Below are 27,819 nucleotides of genomic sequence, written 5' to 3'. Positions count from 1 at the left end.
TCAGCTGGGCTCTTTCCAGTAGCTGTGCAAGGTGTGGTGCGGTGGCAAAGAAGAAAGTCCGCTAACCTGTGATGCCAGGTCCCGTGCGTGATCCTCTTTAAGGCATCCTTGGTTGTGCGCACCATTCGTTCAGCCTGTCCGTTGGAAGCTGGATGGAACGGTGCAGATGTGGCATGCCGGATCATGTTGGCCTGGAGGAATGCCTTGAACTCAGACGATGTGAATTGGGGCCCGTTGTCGGAGACAAGGACATCTGGAAGTCCATGTGCGGCAAAGATACCTAGCAGTGGTAGTGGAGGAGACAGGCATGACCTCTAGCCACTTGGAATGGCTGTCCATGAGAATTAAGAAGAATTGCCCCTGAAAGGGCCCAGCGTAGTCGATATGGACCCTCGACCATGGGGTATGAGTCTCCTCCCACCTATGAACTGGGGCCTGGGGCATCTCCGGCCTTGACTGTTGACAAACAGTGCACCCGTGGACCTGGGCCTCGACGTCTTTGTCGAGCCCAGGCCACCAAAGATGGCTGCACGCTAACGCCTTCATCCGGACTATTCCCGGATGTCCCTCATGCAGAGACTGCAGGACTCTAGTCCTCAATGAGGTTGGGATTATTACCCGGCTACCCCATAGGACACACCCCTTGAAGGTGGAAATCTCGTGCTTCCTCTGCCAGAAGCTCTGGAATTCTGTGCCTGGACATGTGTCAGGCCATCCAGACAACGCCCAGGTCAGCACGCGTGTTAGCGTGTGATTGGTGGCTGTTTCTGCAGCCACGTCCCTAGCACTGAGGGAAGATTCAGGCAAGTCCTGAATTGACAGGATGTGGTTGGTAGGTGCTGGATCTGCCTCTATCTGCTGTAATGGCAACCTGCTGAGACCATCTGCATGACCCATTTCTTTGCCTGGCTTGTGAACCAGTGTATGGTCATATGCAGACAGGAAGATAGACCACCTCAGCATTCATGGGGATATTGTGTGTGGGGTTTGTTTGTTCGTTGTGAACAACCCCAGCAGTGGCTTATGGTCTGTAAAGACCGTGAAGTGGCGGCCATATACGAAGTCATGGAACTTCTTTATGCCAGCCACTATGGCTAAGGCTTCCCTATCTGTCTGTGCATAATTGCGTTCAGCTGATGATAGGGTTCTAGAGTAGTATGCTATTGGGAGTTGTGTTCCATCAGCCTTCAAGTGACTTAACACAGCCCCAATCCCATAAGGGGACGCATCACAGGTGATGCACACTGGCAAGTTCTCATTGAAGTGCGCGAGGACCGCATTTGAAGAGAGCAAGGCCTTGACCTCTTTGAAGCTCTTTTTATGTGCTTGTGTCCACTGCCAAGGGGCCTGTTTGTCCAAGAGCCGGTGTAATGGCTCAGCCACTGCAGCCTTGTGAGGAAGGAATGAGTGATAAAAATTTAGCAGTCCCTGAAAGGCCTGAAGTTCACCCTTGGATTTGGGACTTGGGACCTGCTGAATTGCCTGCAGCTTGGATTCAGCAGGGTGGATGCCCTGAGCATCAATGCGGAATCCTAGAAACTCCGTGGAGGTAACCCCGATCTTGCACTTGTCTTGCTTAAGCTTCAGCCCCGCTTGGCGGAAATGTAGTAAAACGGCTCTCAGCCTTTCGGCTAAATTGTCAGCTGAGTTCCCAGCGATGAGGACATCATCAAAGTACAGGCAAACGCCAGGGATATTTCGGAGCGTTCGCTCCATTACACTCTGGAAGATGCCAGGGGCCACGTTTACTCCAAATTGCAATCTTTTTACCTTGAATGCCCCCCTGTGAGTCACTATAGTTTGGGCCTCAGCTGTTTCCTCATCAACTGGCAATTGTTGATAGGTCTGAGCCAGGTCAAGCTTAGCAAAGATCTGGCCTCCCTTGAGGGAGGCTAGAATGTGACTGACCACTGGTACTGAGTACGAATGCTGCTGCAGCGCTTTGTTAAGCGTGCACTTGTAGTCCGCACAGATTCGGACTTCACCATTGGCCTTCAGTGGTGTAACTATGGGTGTTTCCCATGGACTACGGTCCACAGGCACTAAGATACCCTGCTGAATCAGTTTATCCAGCCCTGCATCTATTTTACACTTTAAAGCAAAGGGCACCCTGCGTGGCTTGATTCTAATGGGGGCTATGGCTGGGTCTAGCCTCAGAGAAATAGGAGGGCCTTTGTAGGAGCCAAGTTCTGGACTAAACACATCTGCAAACTCATTGCAGACCCCAGTCAGGCCTGTTGTTTGCACGCTGTTTATTCCAGTCACCTGAATCCCCAGGGCCTCAAACCAGTCGAGTCCAATGAGACTTGTGCGGTCTCCCCCAACCACAACTACATCCAGTAGCCCCTCAAAATTCCTACGCTGCACCTTGAGTGTGGCCTCCCCCCTCACATTGACTCTGGAATTTGGGAAATCTGTGAGGATGAGGTTTGATGGCCTGAGTTTCACCCGTAGGCCGCTTCTGCTGCAGACCTTGTTAAAGGTGTCTAGGGAGATGATTGATAGAGCAGACCCAGTGTCCAGCTCCATCGACAAGGGGACCCCTTGCAACTTTACATCAATGTGAAGCTTCTTCCTAAGTGGCCTGTGGAACCCCGTTCTAAAAACGCTCCTACGTGATGTGCAGAAGCCCACCCTGTTCTGGCTGGGGAACCTGGTACCTTTCTGAGGCAATTCTTCTGGGTAACGTTCCTTCTGGCGACCCAAACAGATCGAGGCAATGTGGCCTTGCCTACCACAGGCCCTGCAGATGGCGGAGTGAAAACGGCAGTCTGCGCGGTGATGGCGGCCTCCACACCCAATGCACCGAGGGGATGATGCTGGCTGGGCCTTCCCTCCTGGCTGGGCCTTCCCTCCGTGAGGCCTTCTCCCTGGAGTCTGATGCAGCCGGTCCACTTCCAATTCTGGATCCTGTTAGGATTCTTCGTGAGCAACCTCTTGATGGACGGTGGCTGGAACTTGAGGGGGCTTGGAGAGCCGCAAGGCCTTCACAGCTCCGCCTGCTGCTTCGTCGGCTGAAACTTCCCTCAGGGCATCTTGGAACATGAGGCCTTCTTTCGCGAAGAGCTTCTGCTGCAACTCCCGGCTTCGCAGGCCACAGACCAGCCGGTCCCTCAGTCTCTTTTCCAAGTCTTTGAACTGACAGGGCCTAGCTGCTTGTCGCAAGGCCGCAACAAACTCTGCTGCAGACTCACCAGGCCTCTGGTCCCTCTGCTCGAACGCGTGTCACCAGGCAATCACTGAGAGCTTGGGTTCAAAATGCTCTCGAAGCATCCTCATCAAGTCTGTGTAGGTGATTGATTCCAGTGGTGCTGGGGCGACCAGATTCTCTGCAATCTCGAAGGTCTCTTGCCCACACACACACAGCAGCATGGCAGCTTTGAGGTCATCTTCTCAAATTTGATTCACCCGGAGGTAGTTCTCTACCCAGGCCACGTACGAGCTCCAGCGTTCTGGGTGAGCTGTGTCAAATTCTGAAAGCCGGCCTATCTTTGCCATCGTTTCAGCCCAGGAACTTCGTCCACACCTCCTGCAGCAAAGATTGAGAAGGGGCCCCCTTTTCTGAGCTCACCTGAGTCTCCAGGAGCCACACTTCTCCGAGCTGCAAGCCCCCCTGTGGTGAGTCAGCTTGGCTTCTTAATCTGTTTGCCTTGCAGGCATCCCATCCTCGTCGCCAATGTTCTGTTTCAGGAAAAAGGTATTGAGACGAAGTAACGAGTTCCAACAGTTCTCCTTTATTGCAACACCAACAGAACAGGTTTTAAAATGGTGCGGCCCCCTTTTATAGCCCCCCTGCACAATACATTGCTGGCCAATCATTGCAAAGGCTGGGAGCAGCCTTTCTTGTCCCGGGCATCCACATGGTCTGCCCGGGCCAATCGCTGCAGCCTGTGCCTGCTGGCCCAGGACATAACATGGAACATAGAATTATAGGACTGGAAGGGACCTTGGAGGTCTTCTAGTCCAACCAGCTGCAAAGGACTTTATACCATCCTGGTCAAATAGTTGTCCAGTCTGTTTCTGAAAAACTCCAGCAATGGAGCATCCACAATTCTGGGAAGTAAGCTATTCCACTGGTCACCTGTTCTCATGATCAGGAAATTCCTCCCTAGTTCCAGTTGGATCTCTCTTTAATGAGCTTCCACCTCTTACTTCTTGTCCTTCCCTCAGGTGCTTTGGAGAATAGTTTGACCCCCTTCTTCTCTGTGACAGCCTTTCAAGTACTGATAGTCTGCTATCATGTCTCCTTTCTTTTCGATAGGCTAGGCATACCCAATTTCCTCAACCGTGCATCATATGATTTAGCCTTCAGACCCCTTATCATCTTTGTTGCTCTTCTCTGCCCCCCCTTTTTTTAGCGTCTCAGAATCTTTTTTGTATCGTGGTGACCAGAACTATATGCAGCATTCCAAGCATGGCCTCACCAGTACAGTATAGATTCAAGATATCTGACTCAGGACTAGCTAGCAAAGCTAACTAAGGAATTCTGGGGATTGAGTCCAATGTTGCCAAGACTGAGAAACACTGCTTTAGCCAGCTGTAACTGTAAGAGAACTTTGGCTCTAAGTGTCAGAGTTGACCTGGGCAGGGCTTTTTTTCTCATAGAATGCTCAGAACAGAGTTCCGGCACCTTTTTTGGATGGAACCTTGTAGGGTAGGTAAGGCGGGTTGCATAATGTGTGTGAGTTCTGGCACCTTTTTTTTTTTTTTTTTTTTTAGAAAAAAAGCATTTGACCTGGGTGACAATCCCCAGCCCAGAGACCTCATATGCCTCCTGTGGATGCCCTTTGAGGTGCTGGGAAAAGCTGTTCAGTAGGCTTAATGGATGAAGTGTGCTTCTTAAAATTTGTATTAAAAACATCAGATCATAGCCAACTGTCCTAAATGTCAGGCCAAATGGGGAAAGAGTTAGAGTGAGATATGGTGCTCACATGCCAGATGTGTCCATTAGCTCAAAAAAGCTGTATGACTCTTTATAGACCTCTGAGCAGGTTTAGACTTTGTGTAAAAAAATAAAAATGAAATCAAGGGAGGTGGGAGTGTCCCTGGTACCAAGAAAGGTCTCTAGAGACTGAGAACTTTGGTGCTTCTGGATGCCAGAATCCCTATTCAGGTTGTTACTCAAACTTCTGTGCTGATAAAAGAATCCATGAAGACATTGTCTGCCCTGGAAAATAATTTTTTGAATGGTATAATATAGCCCTTATATAGAGTCATAGAATCATAGGGCTGGAAGGGGCCTTGGACTCCAACACTGCCCAAAGCAGGAGTCCTTATCCTTTTCTTTAATAAACTAGACATACCTAGCTCCCATTCAATGTACAATTTAGCCTCTGGATCCCTTATCATCTTTGTTGCTCTTCTCTGCACTCTTTCTAGGCTCTCAGTGTCTTTTTTGTATTGTGGTGAGCAGTACTGGACACAGTATTCCAAGTGTGATCTTAACAAAGCAGTATAAAGCAGTGCTAACGTTTCACATGATTTTGATTCTATTATCCCTCTTGATGTAGCCCAGGACTAGATTGGCTTTTTTGGCAGCTGCAGCACAAGGCTGGATGAATTGCTGAATTACCTGCTTCTTAGCCTTGCTGATTAAGGGTTCTGCTTTAAGGGATATGAATTGAGAAAAATGAGCCAGGATTTTGACAAATAAAATCATATTTCTTTTATTTAAATATTTACAACAATAGCTTAGAAATGTCATGAACGAAAGATGGCCTCTTTAAAGAGTTAATGTGCAAGAGGCTGTGGATGGTTTATAACTGGTCTTCCAATCACAACAGCTGACCAACTTGGGAAGGAGAGAAATGAATAAAAACAGATTTATAAGAATTATTTGTTTTTCTTCCAATGTCAAATAAAGAGGAGAAATGGAATGGGTTTTAATCAGCTTTTAAGAAAACAGAAGTTCTTCATATAAACCAAATTGCTACCTTCAAGGTTATTCAGCAGGGGTTAAAAAGAAAATCAAGATGGCGGTTGCGCCTGAATGATCAAAGCCTTTTTTTTACACGTGTTGCATGTGTGACACACATAAAAAAGGAGTGAGGTTTGACTGTGTGATCGCAGCAGCCATCTCAACTTCTTTTGGGCACCTCATCCTGTGGAACATCTCCCTCCCCAACCTGGCTTGCAAATGAAAGATGTTTAAGATTAGTCCACAACTATTAGGGGCAAATAAAACTGCCTTTAAATTTTTTTTAAAATGAGGGTTTTTCCACAATCCAACTACTTTTGCTACATAATCTTTATTTGTGTGTGTATGTGTGTGTGTATGTTTTGTGTGAATATCAACTCTATTGACTGCCTTGCATTTCTCTCAGCAACAGGACAGAAGCAGTTTGCTCCTGCTAGATATATATATACACATACATACCCCCCCAAATCGTAAATAATTCCCAGAATATCTTAATCCACAACCTTTCTCTGTTTCTGCAATCTCTACTTCCACCCTCTCCTTCTACTAACTTCAATGCTCTTTCTTTCTTTCTTTCTTTCTTTCTTTCTTTCTTTCTTTCTTTCTTTCTTTCTTTCTTTCTTTCTTTCTTTCTTTCTTTCTTTCTTTCTTTCTTCCCACACTCTTTTCCACTAGCCAGAGATGTCTTTTCCTTTCCACAGATCACGGTCACCTCTCTGTAAATAGGCCCTGCAAAGGTCCTGCCCTCCATCCCCCGAATTCCTGCCTTTGGAGTTCTAGGTCCCAATATCTCTGGAGGGATGGACTGCCTGCAAATTAAGCTAACAGTAACCTGGAAACAGTAATGGGTGGAAAGTGAACTCTAAGGTGCAGGACATCATCAGCCCTTCGGCTGAGGAGCAACACAAATGCTCAGGCAATCTCTGCTGAATAGCTGAGGGCACCAAGGCATGCTGGTGGAGGAAGAAAAGCACGGGGCTCACGGGAGGGGACTCCTTCTGACACCAAGAGTATTGTGAGAAACATGCTTCCTGTTTAATGAAGAACTACATTTCTTTGGAAATAGTGCAGGAGAAGGGCAACAGAAGCCAATGAATGGTGTTTAAAAGGACTCATGAACTTCTGCTAACCTGGCATCTCCTGGGACAGATTAGCAGATCCTCCAGTGTAGAAAACAGTCAATTGTCCACCGTCTCAATCCTACTTGCCCAACAGACCTTTTCACAGACCTTACCTTGCCACATACTCACACACTTAAGTCCATTAGGTCACACTAGGGTGTCAAAAAAGTCAAGATGGTCGCCATAATATGTGATGAAAGCCCACCTTGCTTTTACTCACAACAGGGCTTTGATTGCATAGCCATGATTAACAACTTGACTTTTTTGACCCCATTCCTATAGCCATCCCAGTCTACATTGTGCAAAACTAAAACATTCTCAGTTTTAACAGTGTTATAAAAACTTCCATCTACATCTTCATTGTTGAATGACAACAACCCAGAATCTCAAAAATCCCATTGTGTCGACTGCTGACAACTGCGCTTTCCTTCTGCCTTCATAAGGCTGTAGGAGAAGTGAAGATGCCTTACAACCCAAGGCAGGAAGAACAATTTCACATGACTCTGGAACAAAATGGGGAAGTTTGATAGACTGCCAGAATGCATGGCAGGGAAACTGCCATTCTTTGCAGATATTGCACTGCATTGCAAATGAAACAAGGGTTTCCTGACATTTTTCTTACCCCCATCTTTGGTGGAGTTTGGGATTATCCACACTTGGGCTGCATCTGGAGTCTGCCTTTCTCCATCTCAAGAGTTCATGCCAGGCTTTACCAATGCTAGAACATCAGACATAAGTCACACACACACACAGGTGTGTGCGTGCACACATAGATCCAGGGACAAGGCTGAAACTTCAAGGAAAGGCAGAAGATGAAAACATAAACTGGGAAGAAGAAAGAGATTGGAATAGCAGCTAAAACTTTTGAATTTCCAAGTGATGCATCCAAGAAACAAACTATTGTTAATGAAGTATAACAGCTTTGTGGCATTTTTCAATGTGTTTTCAAAAATGCAAAACAAAATTGTGAAAACTTTAGAAGGGTAAAATTATTAGTTCATTATTAGGTTTGGTGTGACTTTTGAATCAAACTGAACATTTTTGTGTGTTTTTTTCTTCTTCCTTCCTTCCTGCTCATCTCTCCATGATGTAAAGCTAGAAAATGTTCAACTACTTCAGCTACAAGCAATACACTGGAAATTGTGCTGGACAAATGCTGCCTCAGATGAACACAGTTCCTGTTCTTTGTACCTGGCAGGAAAAAGACTAGCTTGGAAAAAAGGTCCTGCTGGTTGAAGGTCCTGCATGTGGGCCAGCTGAGGCAGCTGTGAGATTCTTCCCATCCCTTATTTTACAGAAGACCTTCACGCTCCCTCCCTCCTGCCAGGTGTGGGCCCTTAAACAAAGGTCTCCTCTGCAAACATTAAGCTGTTATGCTCCTCAGCTGGGACGCTGGGGCAGGACTGACTTCTAAGCCACTCGACTTTGCTCCGGATCAGCTCCTTCTCCACCATTTCTGTTCCTGATGGGGCAAAGTCTTTGGGATTGTCCTGGCTGAAGTATTCCCGGACTGTGTTGCGAATGGAAGCTGGGAGAAAGAAGTGGAAAGTGCCATTGCTCTCCTGGCTGGGATTCCCTTCTGGATGTGTCGGCAGCTGCCCTGGGTCTTCCGCCAGAGGAGCCCTTTGCAGAATCTTCTCCTGTGATGACCGCCCCACAGTTCCTTGGTGGTACCTCCTTGAAATGGAATGGAGTACCAAAGGAGTGTTTTGTCCATAAAAGACTGTCTGGGGTATGTGAACTTGTACAGTTTGTAGGCTCTTGGAAGTGGCTTCACTGTTACTATATTTTCCATCCAAGCTGGTACCCTTGTTGCTCATAGTTACAATTGCTTCCTCTGGCACAACTGGGGAATCACTTGGACTTCGCTCTTTGGCGGACATGTACACTGTTATCTTGGTGCGCTTCCAACTCTCTTGACTGTGAACAGCAGGTTCTGCACATTTGACCTCTAAATGCTTGGCAGATTTCTCCCTCTGTACATGCTGGTTCACTGGAGCAGAGCCTTCAGGAATATGGTCCCTGTGGTTAGGGTCTTCAGAACCGTGTCTTCCAAGAATCAGAGAGGGCATCTCAATGAACTGAGACTCCTGCTGGTTTTTGTCCAAATTGTCCTCATTTCCTAGATTCCCAGTCACACTAAGGGGCATGAAAACCTGCCTCTCACCTCTGCTGTGCCTTTTTTCTTTATCCTCCACTTGTCTATCAGTGCAAGAGTCCATATTGCTAGGGCCTAAGGGCAAAGGAGGAGTAAAGGGCTTGTGCCATTCTTTCAAGGACCTCTTAGACATTTGGGGGGACAAAGCATGGAGTTTGGTGGAAGTACCAAACATGAATGGCAGGATCGAGACATCCATGGGGCTGAAGGCAGAGGACTCAGAGCAGTAGGAGAATGCACTGTCTAGGGAGCTTAATGAGGAAGCTGAGGGAGAAGTGGTGATGGAAGACAGGCTGGAGAAGCTGGATCGGTTGGACAAGTTTGTTTGTTGAGTGCTGATCTTCTTTGCCATGTTGCTGCACAGAGGTGATCTCCAGAAGCTTTGCCTTGCTCTGCTCAGCCCAGGGCTCAAACCTTCATCAATAAGCTTCTGACTCTCCAGCTGCAACTGCTTCAGCCTATGGATGTAATCGCCATGGGTATGCATGATGGTGGCATCACAACTAGATTGCCGGGCCACTGGCTCATGGTCCTGGGCAGGAAACTGAGAACTCAGGCAAACACTGGGCTCTGAGGAACATCGGTTCCTTGCAGGGCTGAGTGAACTAATGGAGCCGAGAGAGCAGAAGGAACTTTCTTCTTCGAGGCGGTCATAACTGTCAGTACTTGCGTTCTTCCTGGCTTTATTCTGGTAGCAAGCTGTGATCTCGCTGAACAAATCCCAGTCTTCTTGTTCCTCACTGAGAATCAGCCCTCCGGATGGGCTGAACAGGCCATCATCTCCTTCAAACCCATAATGTTGTTGGGCTCTTTCTTGGTAAACGGTTGCATATTCCATCTCATCTGAGGAATCGTTGTGCTGAACTGCAGAGGGAATAAAGAACATTGAAGGACAGAAGATGGGAGCATTTGTTGCTTAAGCCTGCCAAAATGCCCCTCCCCCACCACCCCAATTATCTTCTGACAGTGTGTGGAGAGTAAATTACTAAGAAGCACGTTATTTTAAAAGGAGTTTTCACAGGATGGCCTAAGAACATTTCCAATGGTGCGACTGCATCTTGTTGAGAAGCAGATACAAATTCAGCAATAAAAGATGCAACCCTGTCAGAAAGCGGCCATTTCCTCTTGGGTTCTTTTCCTGTCCAGGTCCTTGCAGAGTGACAGCCAGATAAGGAGGCCTTTAGTGATATGATAATCTGATTTAATAAATCTTTCCCCCTATTTCTGATTGGTTGATGCTTAATAAGAACAATTTATGGTTCATCTCTTGATGGATTTAGAGTGCTGCTTATGGATATGCCTGATTTTAATTTTGAATACTATTTTTAGGGTAGGCCATCTGCAGTTTCTGTTCAACTAAAAAGCTTTGATGAGGGTATGTAATAAGGAAGAACCAGGTTCTGAGAATATGAGACATTTGAAAGACTCTTGTTTTGAGTTGTCCCTCTGTGTGTATGTGTGTGTGTGTGTGTGTGTTTGTATGGGTGTGGCAAAAGTCAAGATGATAGCTGCAAGCTCATGGTTGAAGCCCCACCCTCTTTCCACATGTACTGAACATGCAGTGCACATAAAAAGAGGACAACATTGCCATCATGCAGTTGTAGTGCCTTTCTTGATTTTTTAAAATTCCCTCTGCAGTTGGCCCTGCCCTTGTTAATGTTGTTAAATGTGGCCCACATCTTTGTATCCCCTGGAAAAGATAGAATAAATTAATACTCTAGCAACAATCTTACCTAGTAAGTCATCCACACTTTGGGACTTTTTCTTTTCTGGCCTTTGGAACAGGGAAGCAATGTCCCCTCCAAAAATTTCAGCGGAGTTTTCAATTAGGAATTGCACCAACATGGCCACCTACCAAAAGGAACAGTCCCAGGTCAGAATGGGAGAAACAGCCTTGGGTTTTCGTACTGGGAGCACTGAAGAAGACAATGGCCTGAGTTGCATAGCAGGCTAAGCCAGGATGTTTGGTCACTTTTTGCTTCTCTAACAATCCATGTTTACGCAGGTTGAATGTAAATGGGAAGCAGGACATAACAGTGTAACAGACTTGGAAGGGACCTTGGAGGTCTTCCAGTCCAACCCCCTGCTCAAGTATCAACCCTAAGGCTAGACTGACTCCAGCCTTGCCCAGACTGCTGAGACCCAGATGGGCTGAACTCCCCCTCCCTTTATTTCCAGCCGTTCCCACTGATGGCCAGGAGGGTCTAAAGAGGGGGCACAGAGCCCAGCCTGCCTGGGCTGCAGGTTGGGGAAGTCAGGTTTTCATCATGCGATTTTTCTCGGGCTGCGTGGCAAAGAGCCAAAGCAGATTGTCAGCTCTGAGATACACTGAAGTTGTTTAAATGCAGAGTGGCCTTCAATAACTTTGACCCCCATTTTTCTGTCCAAAACTCCCCCTCAAGACTTGCACAGTGGGCTATAGATGAGGGAAGACATATTAGCAGAGAGGAAAACCTGCTGTCCTTTGGAAAGATCAGATTTGGGAACAAATGAGATCACCCCAAGAGAGGTCACCTTCTTGGTTGACTTGCTCTCCTCCTCGGGTCCAGTGGGACTGGGAAGCCACAGCATGTTGGGGGCGATGCAAAGAGCCAGGTTGAAGGCATTCATCTGATTCTCCACCGCATTCCGCTCAATATGGTGCAAGACCCCAAACAGGTGTCTGAGCAAAAGGAGGTTGGCCTTCGGAAGCTGCTTCACTAAGCTGTCCAAAGAAAAGAGACCAAGGTGAACCCTCTGGAAATCATGGGTGCTCAGTGTGCAGATCCCCACAGGCACAGAGACTCCTCAAGCGAACTGGTTTGGTGGGGGGACTTGAGCAGGGGTCCTCTCCTGTCTGGAAGTCTTCAGTGGAAACTGGACTTCTGGGGGAGAATTCCAAGAACTGGATGCCAAGAGGAGAACTCAGGAAGGCCTGTCCCTCCTGCTGGTAGAGAGTAAAAGCCACCACTCTGTGAACAAGAAGAGAGTTCCTGCACAGTGGCAGGTGCTTTTCTCCCTTGAGCAACTGATTATCTGAACTGACTGATGCAAAACAAGCAGGCCTCCATGTGGAAATGTGTCAAGAACATTGAGCTGTAGAAAAGTGAAAGGTACAGACTATGGGGAGGCCTCGTTAGGTTCATGACTTCACAGGGAAGTGGAATCTCTGGTTGCTGAACCCCAGCTCTTAGCAGCCCTGGCCAGCCTGAAGATGCTGAGGGACGCTGAAATCATTGTTCAGAGGCATTGCCAGCTCACAGGTTGCCAAAGGTTATGCATGATATGGCCTCCCTGCCAAAGGTTATGCATGATATGACCTTGCCCAAGCAGTGGAATACACATGCTCTGAACAGCTCCATGCACGTGATGCCCTGAGCGTGTGAAAGTGGTAACAATCTAGCCTCACACAGGCGTCCATCCCCCACAATATGTGCCTGATTTGGGCCTGAGGTCACGGGTGAAGCCAAAGATGATGAGAGAAAGTGCCACCCACCTCTGGATAGCTTCAATCTTGTGTGCTCGACTTTCCTTCTCCATGGCTTCCATCCATAGATTGTGCATGTCTGAGGATAGAACACTGTCAGGTATGTTTCGCAGAAAGTCCTAAATTTAAATACACACACGCAGAGTAGTTTAGTCAGTCACACAATCAGCAAGTTAGCTTTGAGTTTTCTTTGAAAGCACTTTTATCGATTCAGCCTTCAGGAATTAGCCATTTGGCCACAGGATTCTGAAGTCACAATCTGAGGGTGGCAAAAATGGTCTTGAGAGTCACATGTGGATGATGAGTTGCCATCTTCTTCTCATCTCCCATAAGGCAGTTTGGTACAGCCACCAAACAGGACTCCAACAGAGAGTTAAGACTGCAAAAAAACAATTGCAACCAGCCTGCCTTCCATAGAAGACCTGTATATTGCGCGGGTCAGGAGGAGGACTGAGAAAATATCTACAGACACCCCCACACACACACATCCTGGACATCAACTGTTTCAGCGTCTACTCTCACGATGCTGCTAAAAGGCATTGCATGCCAAAACTGCTGGACACGGGGACAGTTTCTTCCCTCATCCTATCATTCTGCTGAACACCTAATTCTCACAATGCTGTCTAATGTCTATGTGTATTTACCCATGTAGTATGACTGTGGTAGCATTATTTATCCTTCTTATTACTTTCTTTACTGTTCCCTCTTATTAGTATTACTATTACTTGTTGTTGTTGTTGTTGTTGTTATTATTATTATTATTAATTATTATTATTGTTATTATTATTATTATGTTGCTTTGAGAGCTTCTGCACTGGAGATAAATTCCTTGTGTGTCTAATCAGATTTGGTCAAATAAAGTATTCGACAAAGGTATCTCTCCCTCCCCATATTGGAGCAGAAACTGATACCTCTAATTGCTCTGCCCATCATCTTCTGCTTCACCCTTCTTTGCTGAGAGAAAAGAATCTTTTCTGAGCTGTTCAAACTCATCAGCCCATGTTCCAGGTGGGTACCAACAAGGCAGCTGTTGGACCAGTGTTCGTTTCTGCTGCAGGCAGCATCTTTCAGATGGCCTTGGTTCCTAGAAAGCTGAAGCACAAGACCCTTGGGCTACATTGGACTTGGTACATCCAAACCTTGCTGAAATTCTTTCCCTAGGAATTATGGAAACCAGCTTTCCATGAACTTTGAATTCTCACATGACTCTTAACTCCTATGGTGGCCCACTTTACCGTAATGATTGCTGCTGCCACGAAGACAGATTCACCATCCACTTGGACATCATTGCCCGAGTTGAGTTTCTCTTTCAGCTCCTTGCAATTCTTGGCATTGGCGGAGCGCCTGAAGATGCCCCGAGTGGAAGGACCTTCGTGGTAGAGCAGATACAAAATGTCCTGCAGGTGGTGAAGGCAAAGATCACACCATCACTGTAATACTTCTCAAAAATTTTGGGCTGTGCTGGTTGGAAAATTCTGGAAGTTGAAGTCCATACATCTTAAAATGGTTGAGGTTGAGAAACTCTGCTCTAAGGTTTTATCTAAGAAATCCAGTTAATTAAAACAGGCAAAAGCAAGAGCCATTTGCTTTTTCCAGAGGGTGGGAAGTAGATTAGATGCAACTCTTAGCATCCCCTTCCCTGGGGTGTCTTCGGTTGAGCTTTGGTCTCCACTCAGGTGAATCTCAAGAGTGAAGCCCCATCCATGCTAGGACTTCAGGAAGAACACTGGTCTCCCCACACCCCTAGGATTAGAGTGCCCGCATCTTCCCCTCCACAGTGGTGGATGGATAAAACTGTATGCCATTAAAGAGACAGGAGAATTTGGTTGTGTTGGAGTTTTCATAAAAACATACCCCCTTCAAATTCAAACTTTGATAGATAAACCAAGAAGAACATCTTACCATGATGGGCTTGGGAAGAGTTCCGTCAGGACAGACTGATGTTAACGACAAGCCAAACAGTTTTCGGGGGTTGGTTGGGGACTGAGAGGCAGAACTGCCCATTGGTGTGCTGACACTTCGCCGAAGAGCCCAGTCGATCAGAGACTTCTTGCGCTTGAAATGTTTCTGCAAAGGGGCTGAGAGCACAAAGGGACATGGGTGGAAGTGGTCAAATGGCCCTTGCATTTCAGGACAGGTACTGGTCAAGAAGAGTGGTGGTCACAAAGGAACAACTGAAGCAATTAAAAGTGGCTCACGAAGAGCTGAATGATGGACTTCTTGCCTGATGAATGTGATGTATTACTGAATTTTTATCCCATTTATTATCCGATTTTTATCTCTGCTAGGTCAAGGCAGTGCACATGGGGATTACCTCTCATTTTCTATCCACAATAACAACCCTGCCTGCTGGGTTGAACTGAGAAAGAGCAACTGTTCAAAATTGTCCAGAAATCTCCATCTCAGATTTTTCTATAGTCCCAGCCTAGCATCTTCACCACGAGAGTATTCTGCAGTCTTTTTATTTAATTGGATTTCATTCTGTCCACCTTCCCAACCATGCTTTTTAATCAAGATAAGGATAACAAAGAACTCACGATCAGACTTCAAACCGTTTTCTAAAGTGCTAAACCAACCCCAGCAGGACAGTAAGAGGGTTGAACTTGATTGGAAAAATGTCCCTGAGCCAAGAAACCCTCAGATTTCCCTATACCTGATTCCTTGATGAACATTTTGTTGTGCCCTCCCTGCTCCACCCCACCCCAGAGAAAAAAATGGGGCTTGCTGATTTGGCACCAGAAGAAGAGAATAATTGGAGGCTCCAGCTCTAGAGCACTTGGATGGCCTTCACAAACAACAGTCAGAACCTCAATTTTTCCCTGGATTTGGCCTGCTGGAGAAGACCCACTTCTACCTGAGAAACATTTCCCTAATAGGATGGGGGTGGTGACATCTTCCTCAGCCTGATTAGACCACAGGCACAGTAAGCATTAAGTCAGCCTGTGTGGTCAAAGAGGCTCACAAGTTGCCAAACATGCCATTAATGGCCAGGCAGCCTCTGCAAAGGGTTGGGGCAGCCCAGCTCTCCAGAGCCATGGGGCTGCTTGGATGGCTTTCTCAGGTTGTCTTTGCAGACACAGTCATGGCTTCCAGTGGAATGCTGGCAAAGTGAAGAGAATCTCGCACCCATGTTGAGAAAATGGCCTTAAAGTGACAGTGGGAGTGTGCTGAGCAAGAGTGTTTCACCCTGTGGCTCTGAATCTTTACATAGCCCTGGGCAACATTATAACAGGAGACCTCAAGCTTCCTCCCAGCAAGTGACATTTCAGAACCCATATTGTTTAAGGGGGCTCTTTCTACTTCTATTTCTTCTATTATTCTGGGTTCTGCCATACATCTGCCATACATCTGGAAGACCCTAACAGACATTTTACCTCTCCGCAACTGCACTGGAGCCTGGGGTTTGGGCTTCAGGATAAACTGGCACTGCTGGTCCCTGGGCAGCTGGTGCAGCAGTGAAGTTTCGTACTCATCAGGAAGCAGCACGCCATTGCCAGGGCCTCGCAACTGGTCCTTGGAGCCTCGGAGGCAACCCAGGATAATGCTGAAGGGATGCTCATGTCCTATGGCAACAACAGGCTAGTTGCATCATCTACTGAAGACAAAGAGGCCTGGCAAAGTTTAAGTTTGGGAAATAAAACGCAGCAAAGAATTGACCGACTGGGATTCTAGTCCATATGACTAAAGGAGGCTGAGCCTAGACATCACCCTCCCCCCCCATGTCCAGTGCCCAGGGGAAGGAGATCCAACTGATCAGCCCAGGAAGGCCCACTGCAGTTACTGGTCAAATCAAGTCAGGGAATAACCCTTGGTCCTCAGAGGTCTGATTTTATCATTGGCTTGACCCCATTCACTTTAAACTGCCATCAGCTGAATTATCCCATCCTGAATTGCACAGGAGACTCCCTGACTTCTGCTGAGTATGTATATCTGCAGAATGTCAGGTGGCCCAAGCCAGTTGAATGAGGAAATGAGATGAGGCTGAAGCTAAAGGGGAAAAAATAATAATAATCTTTCCTTGACAGCAGGATTTTCCTGATAAGGATGTGTGGCTGCAGAGCAAACAATTGTTTGCGTCACAACTAGATGAAGTCCCACCATTCCCTTCCAAAAACCCTCCACCACTGATCCACTTTTGAGAAGCTTCCCCAAATGTTCTGACTTTAAGAAAGGAGAAATATTCATGTACACAACTGTTGAAAGAAAGGGCAGTGCAAAGAGGGACAATTGCTGCCAACCACCCAACAACCGGAATATACAAAACCACATTTTTTTCTTGCCACAAGCCTCTGGGCTTCAATCCAGAGGAGAGCATAGAAATGTGCCTGCCAACGCAGCCCCTGGTGCCCATCCCATTCCCTACCACAGTGGTTCTCAACTAGTGGTCCGTGGACCCCTAGGGGTCTGCAATGTCATCAGAGGGGTCTGTGATGGGATGTGGAAATTGAAATGTAAGAGGGGTAAATATTAAAGAGCATGATGTCCTCTAATGTTTTTGTTATAGCTTTATTGGACTGGCATGGTCTCAGTGCTGAGCTTCTTCCACCCAACTGAAGAAAGGGCTCAGCAGGGGTGATGCATGTAAAAAAGGAGCAGGAGCTTGACTGTGCAGTCACCAGCACCATCCTGAATTTCGTTTAAATCCCCATCTCTTTGAGGATACCCCTGGGGCTTAGTTCTCACTGTACAATATGGAACAGAATTTGCCTGTGCTAATGAAGCGAATTCCTGGGAACCCCAGTCAGGCATTCTAAAGAAAGGCATAGGAGGCCACAAAGCAGCAGTGGGCAGCTCTTCTCTTCCATAAACTCATGGTGGCATGACTGTGAAGGTCTTGTCTACATAAAGACAGGGCAGTTACCCACCAGAATAACCCTTCCTGTGTAGACCCCACCTCAAGGCTTCCACCCATCCCAAACCCTGCACTATTTGAGTTCCAGTTCCTGAGACTCCCTTTGAGCCCACAACTCTCTCGCAAGGGCTCCCACTGCAGGCAGTTGTGATGGGCTCATTGGTTGGCTGCGCCACAGGGACTGCTTTGAAGGGAAAGGCCCAAATTGGTCCGTAGAGACCACATTGCTTTTTTTGACAATAGAGGTCTTCTCTCCTGTTTTGGCTCCAGAGGTCATAGTCCCAATTATAGTCCTTTGGTAGTTATGAAACAGTCTTTAGGAATTCTGAGAAAGAATCCTATGGAACAGGTCATTTCCCTCTTGGCCTGTCCTCCATTTCAACAGGAAAAGCTTTTGGACTTCTTCTCACTTAGCTGTCAATCCAGACTAAGGCTCAAGGTTGCATTAGATACATGGAGAAGTAACAACACCCCCAGTGTTGTTATACCATCAGGACCATATGTCTCTGCCCTGCTGGCTGGGATTGATTGATTGATAGGCGGTGGTTCAAAAACATCTGAAGGGCCACATATTTTCTACCCCTTGTCTATAACCAATAGGACTCTTGTGTGTGTGTGATTTTGATTGCACTAACAAGAAGGCTTTTTGGCTAGAAGAATACAGATGAGATCTTTTGAAAGCATTGTGGATTTAGGTAATTCTACCCCAACTCAGCTAAGGTGAACCACCAATACCAGCTGAAGTTGCAAATATTCTCCACACTCCCATCTCCATTCAAGAAAGGAAGAGTTCTTACCAATCAGGGGGTATGCAGGATTGTCCCTTCCTGAAATAACCCACAGGTGATAGTCACTTGGTCTACCCTGTGAATGGAAAGATAGAAGGCTAGTGAAGATCAAGTTGCGGAAGGAGTAGAGCAATTGAATGCAAAACAATATAAGAATAAACAGGCCAGGCTTGGAAGGAGGGAGGGAGGGAATCTGGAAACCCAGGATTATAAATCTCATGGAAAACAATCCCTTGGAAGGAAGGGAAAAATGCAGGAAATGGCAAGACAAAGAGTCAGGAAGATACAAGTCCAAACAAAAATCCACCAGGTGTGCTGCACTGCATTTCACCTCATTTATGCAAAGGCTTTCAGAGCGAGCACAACTGGATCAGTGAACCATTCTTTAATTTTACACAAACATACACATACAACAACAATAAATATAGCTTGCAACTCCATCCTCTCATAGTTGTGAAAAGGACAATTTGGAAAAGGCTTTTAGGACAGGAGCTCTGCCCTTTCTGATCCTCCCGGTGAAATTCATCTCAAGAGTTGTGCATGTCGGTTACGCTGATGTATGAGTAATACAGCCTAGCTTTCCATGAGGGCACTACTCATTCCGACATACAAATAGTTAATCTGAGACTTCCTTACAGTGGCCCTTTCAAGAACTTCCCAGCTGTCCTCAAAGAGAACATTTGACCAGCCACTGGCTCAACTGAGCCAGGCCAAAAATGTCACACAGGACAATACTTGTGCATAATTGCTTGTGCACAAGTTACCTTAATATGATATGTTATGATTTATGTGGGACAACCATCTGTTTCTTTGTGAAGTATCCAGCACCTAGGGATTTTGCAAAGTGGATTTTAATGAAGACACTTCAATACTTTCTCTACTTCAGCTGACTTTCTTTGTGGGGTAAGTATGAACCCAAATGGACAGATCCAACTGGACATCTGGATCTGTGGTCTCTCTCTCTCTCTCTAAAGAAAAACGGGAGCCATTCCTCTCCCCACCAATATCACTGAACCATTTTTGACAGGATGTTACACTTATACTTACAGGAACCCCCAACTGTTCTGTGGTCTTTTTGATAATATTGTCAGCAGTTTCCATGTTGGAGATGCTTAATGCAGTGTTCTGAATAAAACAAATAAACATTGTAATAATTCCTATTCCTTTCTGAAAAAGAATATTTTAATGAATTAATATCATCATATGAAACATATTTACAGCAATATTCTTTAACATATAAGATCACTAATTTGTCACATTATGATATTCCAGTTCCGAATTCCAAAGGACTTGTAGATTAGCAATATCCATCTTGAAGAATCCCTTGGCTTTCTACAGCAATGAAAAGGAGCTTTAGACTCTGTAATCTGGAAGCTTCAGAAATGGCTAATACAGCAGATCCAAATTTTTAAAAACAAAATTTTAATTGAATATATAGTCATTCTGAAATGTTGATCGATTGATTAAATATTATGTGCCATCAAGTCAACACTAACTCTGGCAACCAACTCCAGGATGATCTATGCCCAATGTGGCTCCTCAGATCACCCAGTGGAGTTCCCATTGCCACTTGAATCAACTCTGTCTGCCTTGATGTTGCATGTCCTCTTTTCTCTTTCCTTCCATCTTTCCCCACATCAAAGCTTTCTCTAGAGAACTGGATCTTTGCAGATGTGCCCAAAGTAGGATAATTTGAGCCTGGGCACTTGTGCCTCAAGTGAGAACTCTGGTTTGATTTGTCTAACAATCCATGTGCCTGTTTCTTGGCTATGCATAGTACTCTCGGGAGTCTTCTCCAATATCAGCATTCAAAAATGTCAGTACTCTTCTTATCCTCTTCTACAAAGTTCAACTTTCACTTCCATGGTGCATCACAGAGATCATCACTGCTTGCAAAAGTCTGAACTTTGCTGCTATGGCCACATTCAAATTCTTCTTGCAGTTGTAGAATGATTTTGAAGATGGCATTAACAAAAACTTGGTATTAACATTTTTCTTCTGCCCAAGTACTTAAACAAACAAATAAACAAAAAAGGCCAACACATTTATCTGTGATTCTAAAGTGTCATTCTTAACATGGAAGCAGGGGTTGAATTTAAATTCCCTGATTTTTCAAATATATTTAACACTTTTTAATGATGGAAAGACAATTAAATTTTGGCTAGAAGAAGTTCTCCATCTATTGATGTTATTTTGGAGGCTTGGATCCCCTCATTCATTAGTTTAAGTTGCAATTTTTCTTTCAGCTTTTAACAACAACAACAATTTGTTTATTACTCACAGAAGAGTTTTTCTCCCTGTCCATCACCAAAATCTGCATGGGAAAACTTTGGTGGTACTCAGTCTGCTTCATTTCATAGATGTGCCTGTAATTTAAATATTGATGGTGAGTTCAGAAATGTTGTGCTGCACAGAATAATTGTATTAAGTTGAATAGAAAAAAGCTATTTAAAGTCCTCCAAAGAATTCTACTATTCCTCTGCCTGGGAACTCGGGAACTCCCACCAAGATTCCATTGGGATGCCATTAGGTGAAGATGAGGATTGGCCCAGATGATGTCCTACCTCATGAATGCCCAGAATGGACTAAAATGGGGACGGTCACTATTGGGTGGGGTGGAAGGAGCAAGTATGTCATAAAATGAAGCTGGCGTTTCCCATTTTTACAATCTAGGTATCCTTTTATCTCTAGGATGTAAAAATAGGGAGCACAAATAAAGGCAGGGCATCTCATTCTTGGTACACTGGCAGGGCCTTCCTTCAGGATGCAATAACACAGAGCAGAAAAGAAGGAAGAACACATCTCATACCAGAGCAGCACGGACAGCCATCTTTCCTTCACTTCTGAAGAGCTGGAAAGAAAGAAAAAACATTGAGGTAGGACAATATCACATAGATTTTGTCAACTTTACTATATTAATCTGCAAAGCCCCAAATGTTAGGTGTGAGATGGCTCTTGGTTCTGCTTCTGTCAAGGAGGAAATACTTAGAATAGAATAGAGCTGGAAGGTGAGGGATATCATCCCTGTTGCCCAAGAGGTGAGTGCCATGGGGGGGAAATGCCAAGAACTTCCCATCTCTTCCCCCACCTTGCCGGAGTCCCAGCCTGACCGCTGGAGCCCATGCCATTTCACCCATCCCCCAAATAGCTGTGATACCAAGCTCTGTGTTCCAGCCAAGTTTGTTGCCACAGCCTTGGGATGCCAGTCTCAGAGTTCAGCCAAGAGAAGTCTGGAGAGTGGTTCGGCTACATCCCCAGGACCAGCAAGCCACCCAAGTCCAGAAAGCTGCCCAAGCCCAGCAGCAGGTACAGGAGGCTCCACTGAAGTTCGAGCCGCCTCCCATCAAGCCCATCTTTGATGGGGATCCCGAGAAGCTGACCTTATTCTTCAACCAGGTGTGGGCTCATTTCGATTGCTATGCTTATGCCTACCTGGATGGGGCTATGATGGTGAATGCTGTGATGGCAAATTTAGAGGGGTGAAGGAGCTCCTGAATTGCACGACATTAATCTATTCATGGAGCAACTGAGGCAGTGGTGGGATTCAGCCAGTTCGCACCACTTTGGCAGAATCAGTAGCTAATTTTTTGTTGCCCAGGCCCAGAATGGACTTCCGGAAGCGGCATCCACACAGAGAACCAACTGTTTACATATTTGAATCTCACCACTGAACTGAGGGGTCAGTTTGAAGATGAATCCTGAGTCCTACTGGCTGAGAAAGAAATCCACCACCTGAAGCAAAGAGGTCGCCCCGCAAGGGAGTACATCTGTGAGTTCAGGAGAGTTGCTAATCAGCCAAGGCAGTGGCCTGAGCGGTCATTGATCAACTACTTCAAATGGGTTAGATCGTGACTTGCTTCAAGCCTACATCATTCGAGGTCTTCCTAACCTATTGCGTGAGTGGTACTGTATGGCAGTGATACTGGACCACCCCCGAAAGTCAAGCACCACCGAACCCAAGCCGCCACGTGTCCAAGAAAAACACCTCTATGGCTGACGTCCCCAAGCCTCTGCAGCCACCAACATCTCCCCAGCACCAGCCAGGGCTCCTATCAAATGCTACTGGTGTGATCAGATGGGTCACTGTGCTGTGGAGTGCCCAGCTCCTCTCTTTCAACCCAGGAGCATACCAGTTGCTGCCGCAAAACTACGAAGAGCTCCCAGAGGGGGAAGAGAGAAAAACAACTGGGCACGTCAAGACTTGGGTGTTGAAGCCTCCCCTCCCGCCGTGCTCGAAGCCAAACCCCAATCTGAGCTACAGCAAATGCCAGCACCGTACAACAGTGACAAGGAAGGCGAGGAGGACTCCATGGTGAGTCAGCCCATTCCCTATTTTGCCATTCCCACCAGGTTTGTAGTGCCCAAAATAGAGGCTCACCTGAATTTGAACGTCCTAATAGACTCAGGATGCACCCGGTGCTTAATTAACTTACCCACCATACTCAAACTGGGTATCTGAGCCAAGCTATCGCCCCTGCCCATGAGGGTTGAGCAGGCTGACGGGTCCCTCATCGGAGGTGTCCCGGCCATGTACCTAACTGAACCTGTGCATTTGGAAATGGGTCGGCATTGGAAAAGCATCTGTTTTGTAGTGATTACGAAGATGACCGAAGCAGTAATTTTGGGGCTAGCATGGCTCGATAAATGGCACCCTAACATCTGGTGGGAGGAGGGAATGCAGAAGACTGGGGACAGGACTCCTCCCACCTGCCACTGTCAAAACACAGACACTGGCCATCAGCGAGTTTCGAGGGGAGCCCGAGACCCTAAAGATTGTAGCTGAAAAATTGTCGGGGATTCAACTGGTCCCCACAGAATACCGTGATTTGGCGGAAGCATTTAGTGAGAAGAAATGTGGCATCCTCTCCCCCACATCAGGCCCTGGACTGTGCTATTGAAATTCTGCCCGATGCCAAGTTCCCAAAACCAAAAATGTACTCTATGACACCCAGAGAGATGAAAGAACTGAGGGAGTACATCGATAAAAACTTGGCTCGGGGTTTCATTCAGCCAGCCAAATCACCTGTGGCTGCTCCCGTACTTTTCAAGGAAAAGAAAGATGGCTCTTAGATTATGCGTGGATTTTAAATTCCTCGACGCTGTCAGCATGGAAAATACGTTTTACGACTTCCGGTTCCGGTACGCGGTGATGCCGGACGTGATTGGAGACTTGTCTCCGCATGTCCGGAATTTCCTTCGCTGGTAGACCCCCTAGGGGGTCAAAAGTCACCCTGGAGGGGCGACCACTGAGGAGGAGGCTTGCTGGTAGATAGGGGAGGGTGGCAGCTTAACCCGTGTCTCCAGCTATCTCCTTAGGGCCGACGGAGCAAAGATCGGCCTGCAAGATGGCAGATCACCCTGCTGCACCAGCCGAAAGTCACACTGACACCTAAGCGCAATAGACCCACTGCGGATGATCCGGGTGAGACCCTTTTTGTTCCTCTCTTCACCCTATGTTGTTTTTGCCTGCAAAAGCTTCGTTGGAATTATTTCCCTGTCTGGAAAAAGCGGCTTTTGTATGTGTGGGAACAAAGGCGTTTTACAAAAGAACAGATTAAAACCTTTTTAAAGACTATATTTTATCTCTATCCACGTTGAGGTACAGAAAAAATTGTTGTTGTTTTTTTTGGAGCGGTATTATATTGGTAGAGTATTTCTTTTTCCATTCTTTCTTTAAAAAATAGAAAAAAGGAAAAAAATGGCGTTTGAAAAAGTCTTTTTAGCTTACTGAGGACATCTACTGGTCAAAAGTTAATATTGGAATTGTTGACTATTTGGAGATGAGATGGTTTTGGCCTTCAAACTATTTTTCAAGAGAAAAGATAATTTGAGCCAGCTGTGGGATTTGTGGAGGTGGATACTTTTCAACTGTAGCCTCCACTAAAAAAGAAAAAAAGAAAAAGAAAAAAGGATTTCTCTTCAACTATTGTTAAAACGGAGAAGCCTCAACCACATTTAAATTGTAAACTTATACAGGAAAAGATCTATGAGGCTAAAGAAGAAATATGCACTACAATAAAAGAGTTTACTACAGAATTAAGAGCCAGAACTCCTACTTTAAACCTTAAAACTGACTCTCAGATTACACCTGACTACTCTACAAAACAGATTATACAAGAAGAGGACTTAACTGAGAATAAAGAGAATTTTATCTTGCCCTATAAGCAGTCCACCTATGGCTTTGAAGACCAGGAAAAGCAAAGACTTCTGAAGCAACGAGGCTTTATGGACAAGAGAAACAGAGGGCCAATGCAGAGACCAAGATGGTTTTCATCAAATCAAATGACACTACAAGCAACAAAAAGAGATTCATCACCTGGAAGGGAAGCTTTGCTATGGAAACCTGCCTGGCATAAGAGGAAAGCTAGAATAAGATTGAAAAATGAAATTTAAAATTTTATGTATTGGATTAAAGGCAACCTAGAATTATGGACTGATGTAAGGATTAAGATTATGAGTTTGAAGTAAAGAGATGTTTTAGACTTGGATTGAATTAATTAATTGAATGTTAATTAAATAAGATGACTTGTTTGTTTTATAACATGGATGTTTAGCTATGATAACTAACTGGATGAAATTTGAATTCTGATCAATGGATTGAAATGATTTAAGGTCTGATACTATTCTGTCAGCTTAAAGAGATTGATTAATTGATGGATTAGACATGTATAGAATAGATAGATAGATATACACATTTAGATATGTCTAGGATAGATCAATATTTTTCTTTAAAAATGAGATATTTTTATATAATGGATTAAAGGTAATCTAGAATATTAAGAATGTATTTTTTAGAATGTTAGGTTCATTTGTATGAAAATTATTATGTAATGGAATGAAGAAAATTGAAAAGATGTTTTAGATTTGAATTGAATTATTAATTAATTGAAATTTAATAAGATGATGTGATTCTTTGATGATATGGATGTTATTAGTTATGATAATTAACTGGATGAGATTTGAATTCTGTTTAATGGGTTGAAAGGATTTAAGTTCCGATATTATCTTGTCAGCTTAAAGAGATTGATTAATTGATGGATTAGATAGGTATAGGATAGATTAATATTTTACTTTAAATAGGGGAGATTAGTGGAAGAAGAAACAAATAAGATTTTGATAAAATTAAGAAAGTAGAATATACTTGGAAGGGATATTTGAATTGAAAATGTCTTTATTTAAAGTTAATTTGATTATGGTATTGTAAATTTATAAAACTTTAAAACAGGTTCAGGCTGAATAAATTTAAGCTAGAACTGGATATTTTAAATATACTATGCTATTTGAGGGAAAAAGAGAGGGAATATTTGATGTATTGATTGTACTATGTATATATGTTTTGTTCTAGGATGTTTGATTACCCAGCACTACAGTGTGTCCTGAATACTTTGTTTTAAGAAATTAAAAAACCAATAAAATTTGTTTAAAAAAAAAGAAAATATGTTTTATGATAAATACCCTCACAAGCCTCGAGGGAATACTTAACCTTTTTGTTTCCCCTGCAGGAAACCCTTTCTTTCTCAGAGGGGCAGACTGTCAACTCTACAAACGAACATGGCTGCAGCCATTATTCCTACTCATTTTTGATTGCCCCATAGAATGGAGGGAGGGGGTTGCCAAGTGCTTCACTAGTCAAAATAATATTTTGTCCCATGGGAACCAAGGTCATCGACTGCTCCTGAGATTGCAGACTGAGCGTTGCGAGAAAAGCCCGCCAAGAAGATGTATTGGGGAACATAGTTGGTTGCCTAGCCTTAGGGGTGGGATTTTTTAACTTTGTATTGGGGAATTGTTACATGTATCTCCAGACTTGGTTTCACTTTTGACATGCCAATACTTTGTAACTAATAAACATGTTCTTTGAGGAATTTGCAAGCCTTGGAATTTAGAATAGAATAGAATAGAATAGAATAGAATAGAATAGAATAGAATAGAATAGAATAGAATAGAATAGAATAGAGCTGGAAGGGACCTTGTAGGTCTTCTAGTCCAGCCCCCTGCTCAAGCAGGAGGTCCTATACCATCTCAGATGATTGTCCAGTCTCTTTAAAAACTTCCAAAGATGGAGCACCCATGATTTCTGGGGTAAGCTTTTCCATTGGTTAATTGTCCTCACTGTCAGGAAGTTTCTCCTTCGTTCCAGGTTGCTTCTCTCTTTGATCAGCTTCCAACCATTGTTTCTTGTCCTTACCTTTGGTGCTCTGGTGAACAACCTGCCCCCTCTGCCTTGTGGCAGCCCTTCAGATACTGGAACACTGCTATCATGTCTCCCCTATTTCTTCTTTTCTTTAGACTAGCCAAACCCAAGTTCCACAGCCGTTCTTCGTACATGTTAGTCTCTAGGCCTTTGATCATCTTAGTTGCTCTTCTCTGATTTTTTTCCAGTCTCTCAACATCTTTTTTGTGATCAAAATTGGCTGCAGTATTTGAGGTGTGGTCTTACTAGGGTTTTATAAAGTGGTACTAATACTTCGCGAGATCTTGATTCGATGCCTCTATTTATACAACCCAAGATTGTATTAGCTTTTTTAGCTGTTGCTGCACACTGCTGGCTTATGAGGCTTATTCCCTCACCTAAGTCATTAATGAAGATATTGAAGACAGACCTAAGACAGAGCCTTGGGGTACTCCACTGCTTACGTCTCTCCATGTGGATGTAGTACCATTGAGGAGTACTCGTTGAGTATGGTTTGTCAGCCAGTTACAAATCCATCTGATGGTGATGTTGTGTATTCCACCTTTTTCTAGCTTACCAAGCAGTAGATCTGTGGTCTACTTTGTTGAACTGAAATCTAAATATACTATGTCCACCAAGTTTCGATGGTTTACTAATTTGGTCTCTTTATCAAAGAACAAAATAAGATTGGTTTGGCATGATCTGTTTTTAACAACCCATGCTGGCTACCAGTTATAATTTTGTTTGCTTCTAGTTGTTTGTAGATCTGTTTTTTATTATCTTTTCAAGGATCTTCCCAGGTATTGATGTTGGACTGATTGGTCTATAGTTTCCTGGGTCTGTTTTTCCCCCCTTTCTTGAAGATGGGAACCACTTGAGGCATCCTACTTCCTTCCTGGTCTTGAAGACTCCTGCCTGTGGGTGCAGAGGGTTCCCCAGCAGACTCCCAGATCTCAACAGCAGGAAAACTCTGCTCATTTTAATTAACCAGCCATTGGCCATAAAATTCAGGCTGATGTACAGCAAAATTGGTTGAGGGAAGAACTTTGCATGAGAGAATCAACTGATTGTAAAGAGGGATTATAAAAAGCAATATTTTGAGTTGAGGTTTTAAAGAGGTGAGAGTGCAATGTGTGTCTGTGCACATGTGTGGACATACAGATATATTGCAACCATAAGAGGATATGTAGCATATACATATGTATTTAATATGTATTGACCATAAGGCTCTTAATATGTTGTTACCCCACAATCAAACATAGCTAGGAAAAACGGTGAACTTGAATGGCTTTCATGCTTCATTACACACAACTCTTCCTTTGGTCACAGCCTATTCAGGGCTCT

General features: G+C 44.8%; 1 protein-coding gene across 1 annotated transcript in view; it reads right to left on the bottom strand.

The window, feature by feature from the left end:
- Positions 1-8,351: 8,351 nt before the first annotated feature.
- LOC107284617 (rho GTPase-activating protein 20-like) overlaps positions 8,352-27,819 on the bottom strand; it is a 28,647-nt gene continuing 9,179 nt past the window's right edge. The window contains exons 4-14 of the mRNA XM_015812708.1: positions 21,112-21,153; positions 20,584-20,668; positions 19,350-19,427; positions 18,312-18,378; positions 16,037-16,225; positions 14,565-14,740; positions 13,898-14,059; positions 12,672-12,781; positions 11,711-11,900; positions 10,930-11,047; positions 8,352-10,060 (exon numbers count right to left, since the gene is read on the bottom strand). Of these exons, the coding sequence (XP_015668194.1) occupies positions 8,376-10,060; positions 10,930-11,047; positions 11,711-11,900; positions 12,672-12,781; positions 13,898-14,059; positions 14,565-14,740; positions 16,037-16,225; positions 18,312-18,378; positions 19,350-19,427; positions 20,584-20,668; positions 21,112-21,153 (2,902 nt within the window). The 3' untranslated portion in view covers positions 8,352-8,375. The remainder of the gene's footprint in view (positions 10,061-10,929; positions 11,048-11,710; positions 11,901-12,671; positions 12,782-13,897; positions 14,060-14,564; positions 14,741-16,036; positions 16,226-18,311; positions 18,379-19,349; positions 19,428-20,583; positions 20,669-21,111; positions 21,154-27,819) is intronic.

Source organism: Protobothrops mucrosquamatus, unplaced genomic scaffold, assembly GCF_001527695.2.
Source record: "Protobothrops mucrosquamatus isolate PMUCROS unplaced genomic scaffold, P.Mucros_1.0 scaffold108, whole genome shotgun sequence".
In the NCBI taxonomy this organism is placed as follows: Eukaryota; Metazoa; Chordata; class Lepidosauria; order Squamata; family Viperidae; genus Protobothrops; species Protobothrops mucrosquamatus.
Note: the sequence above shows the minus strand (reverse complement) of the source record. Positions and strands in the feature narration are given on the sequence as shown.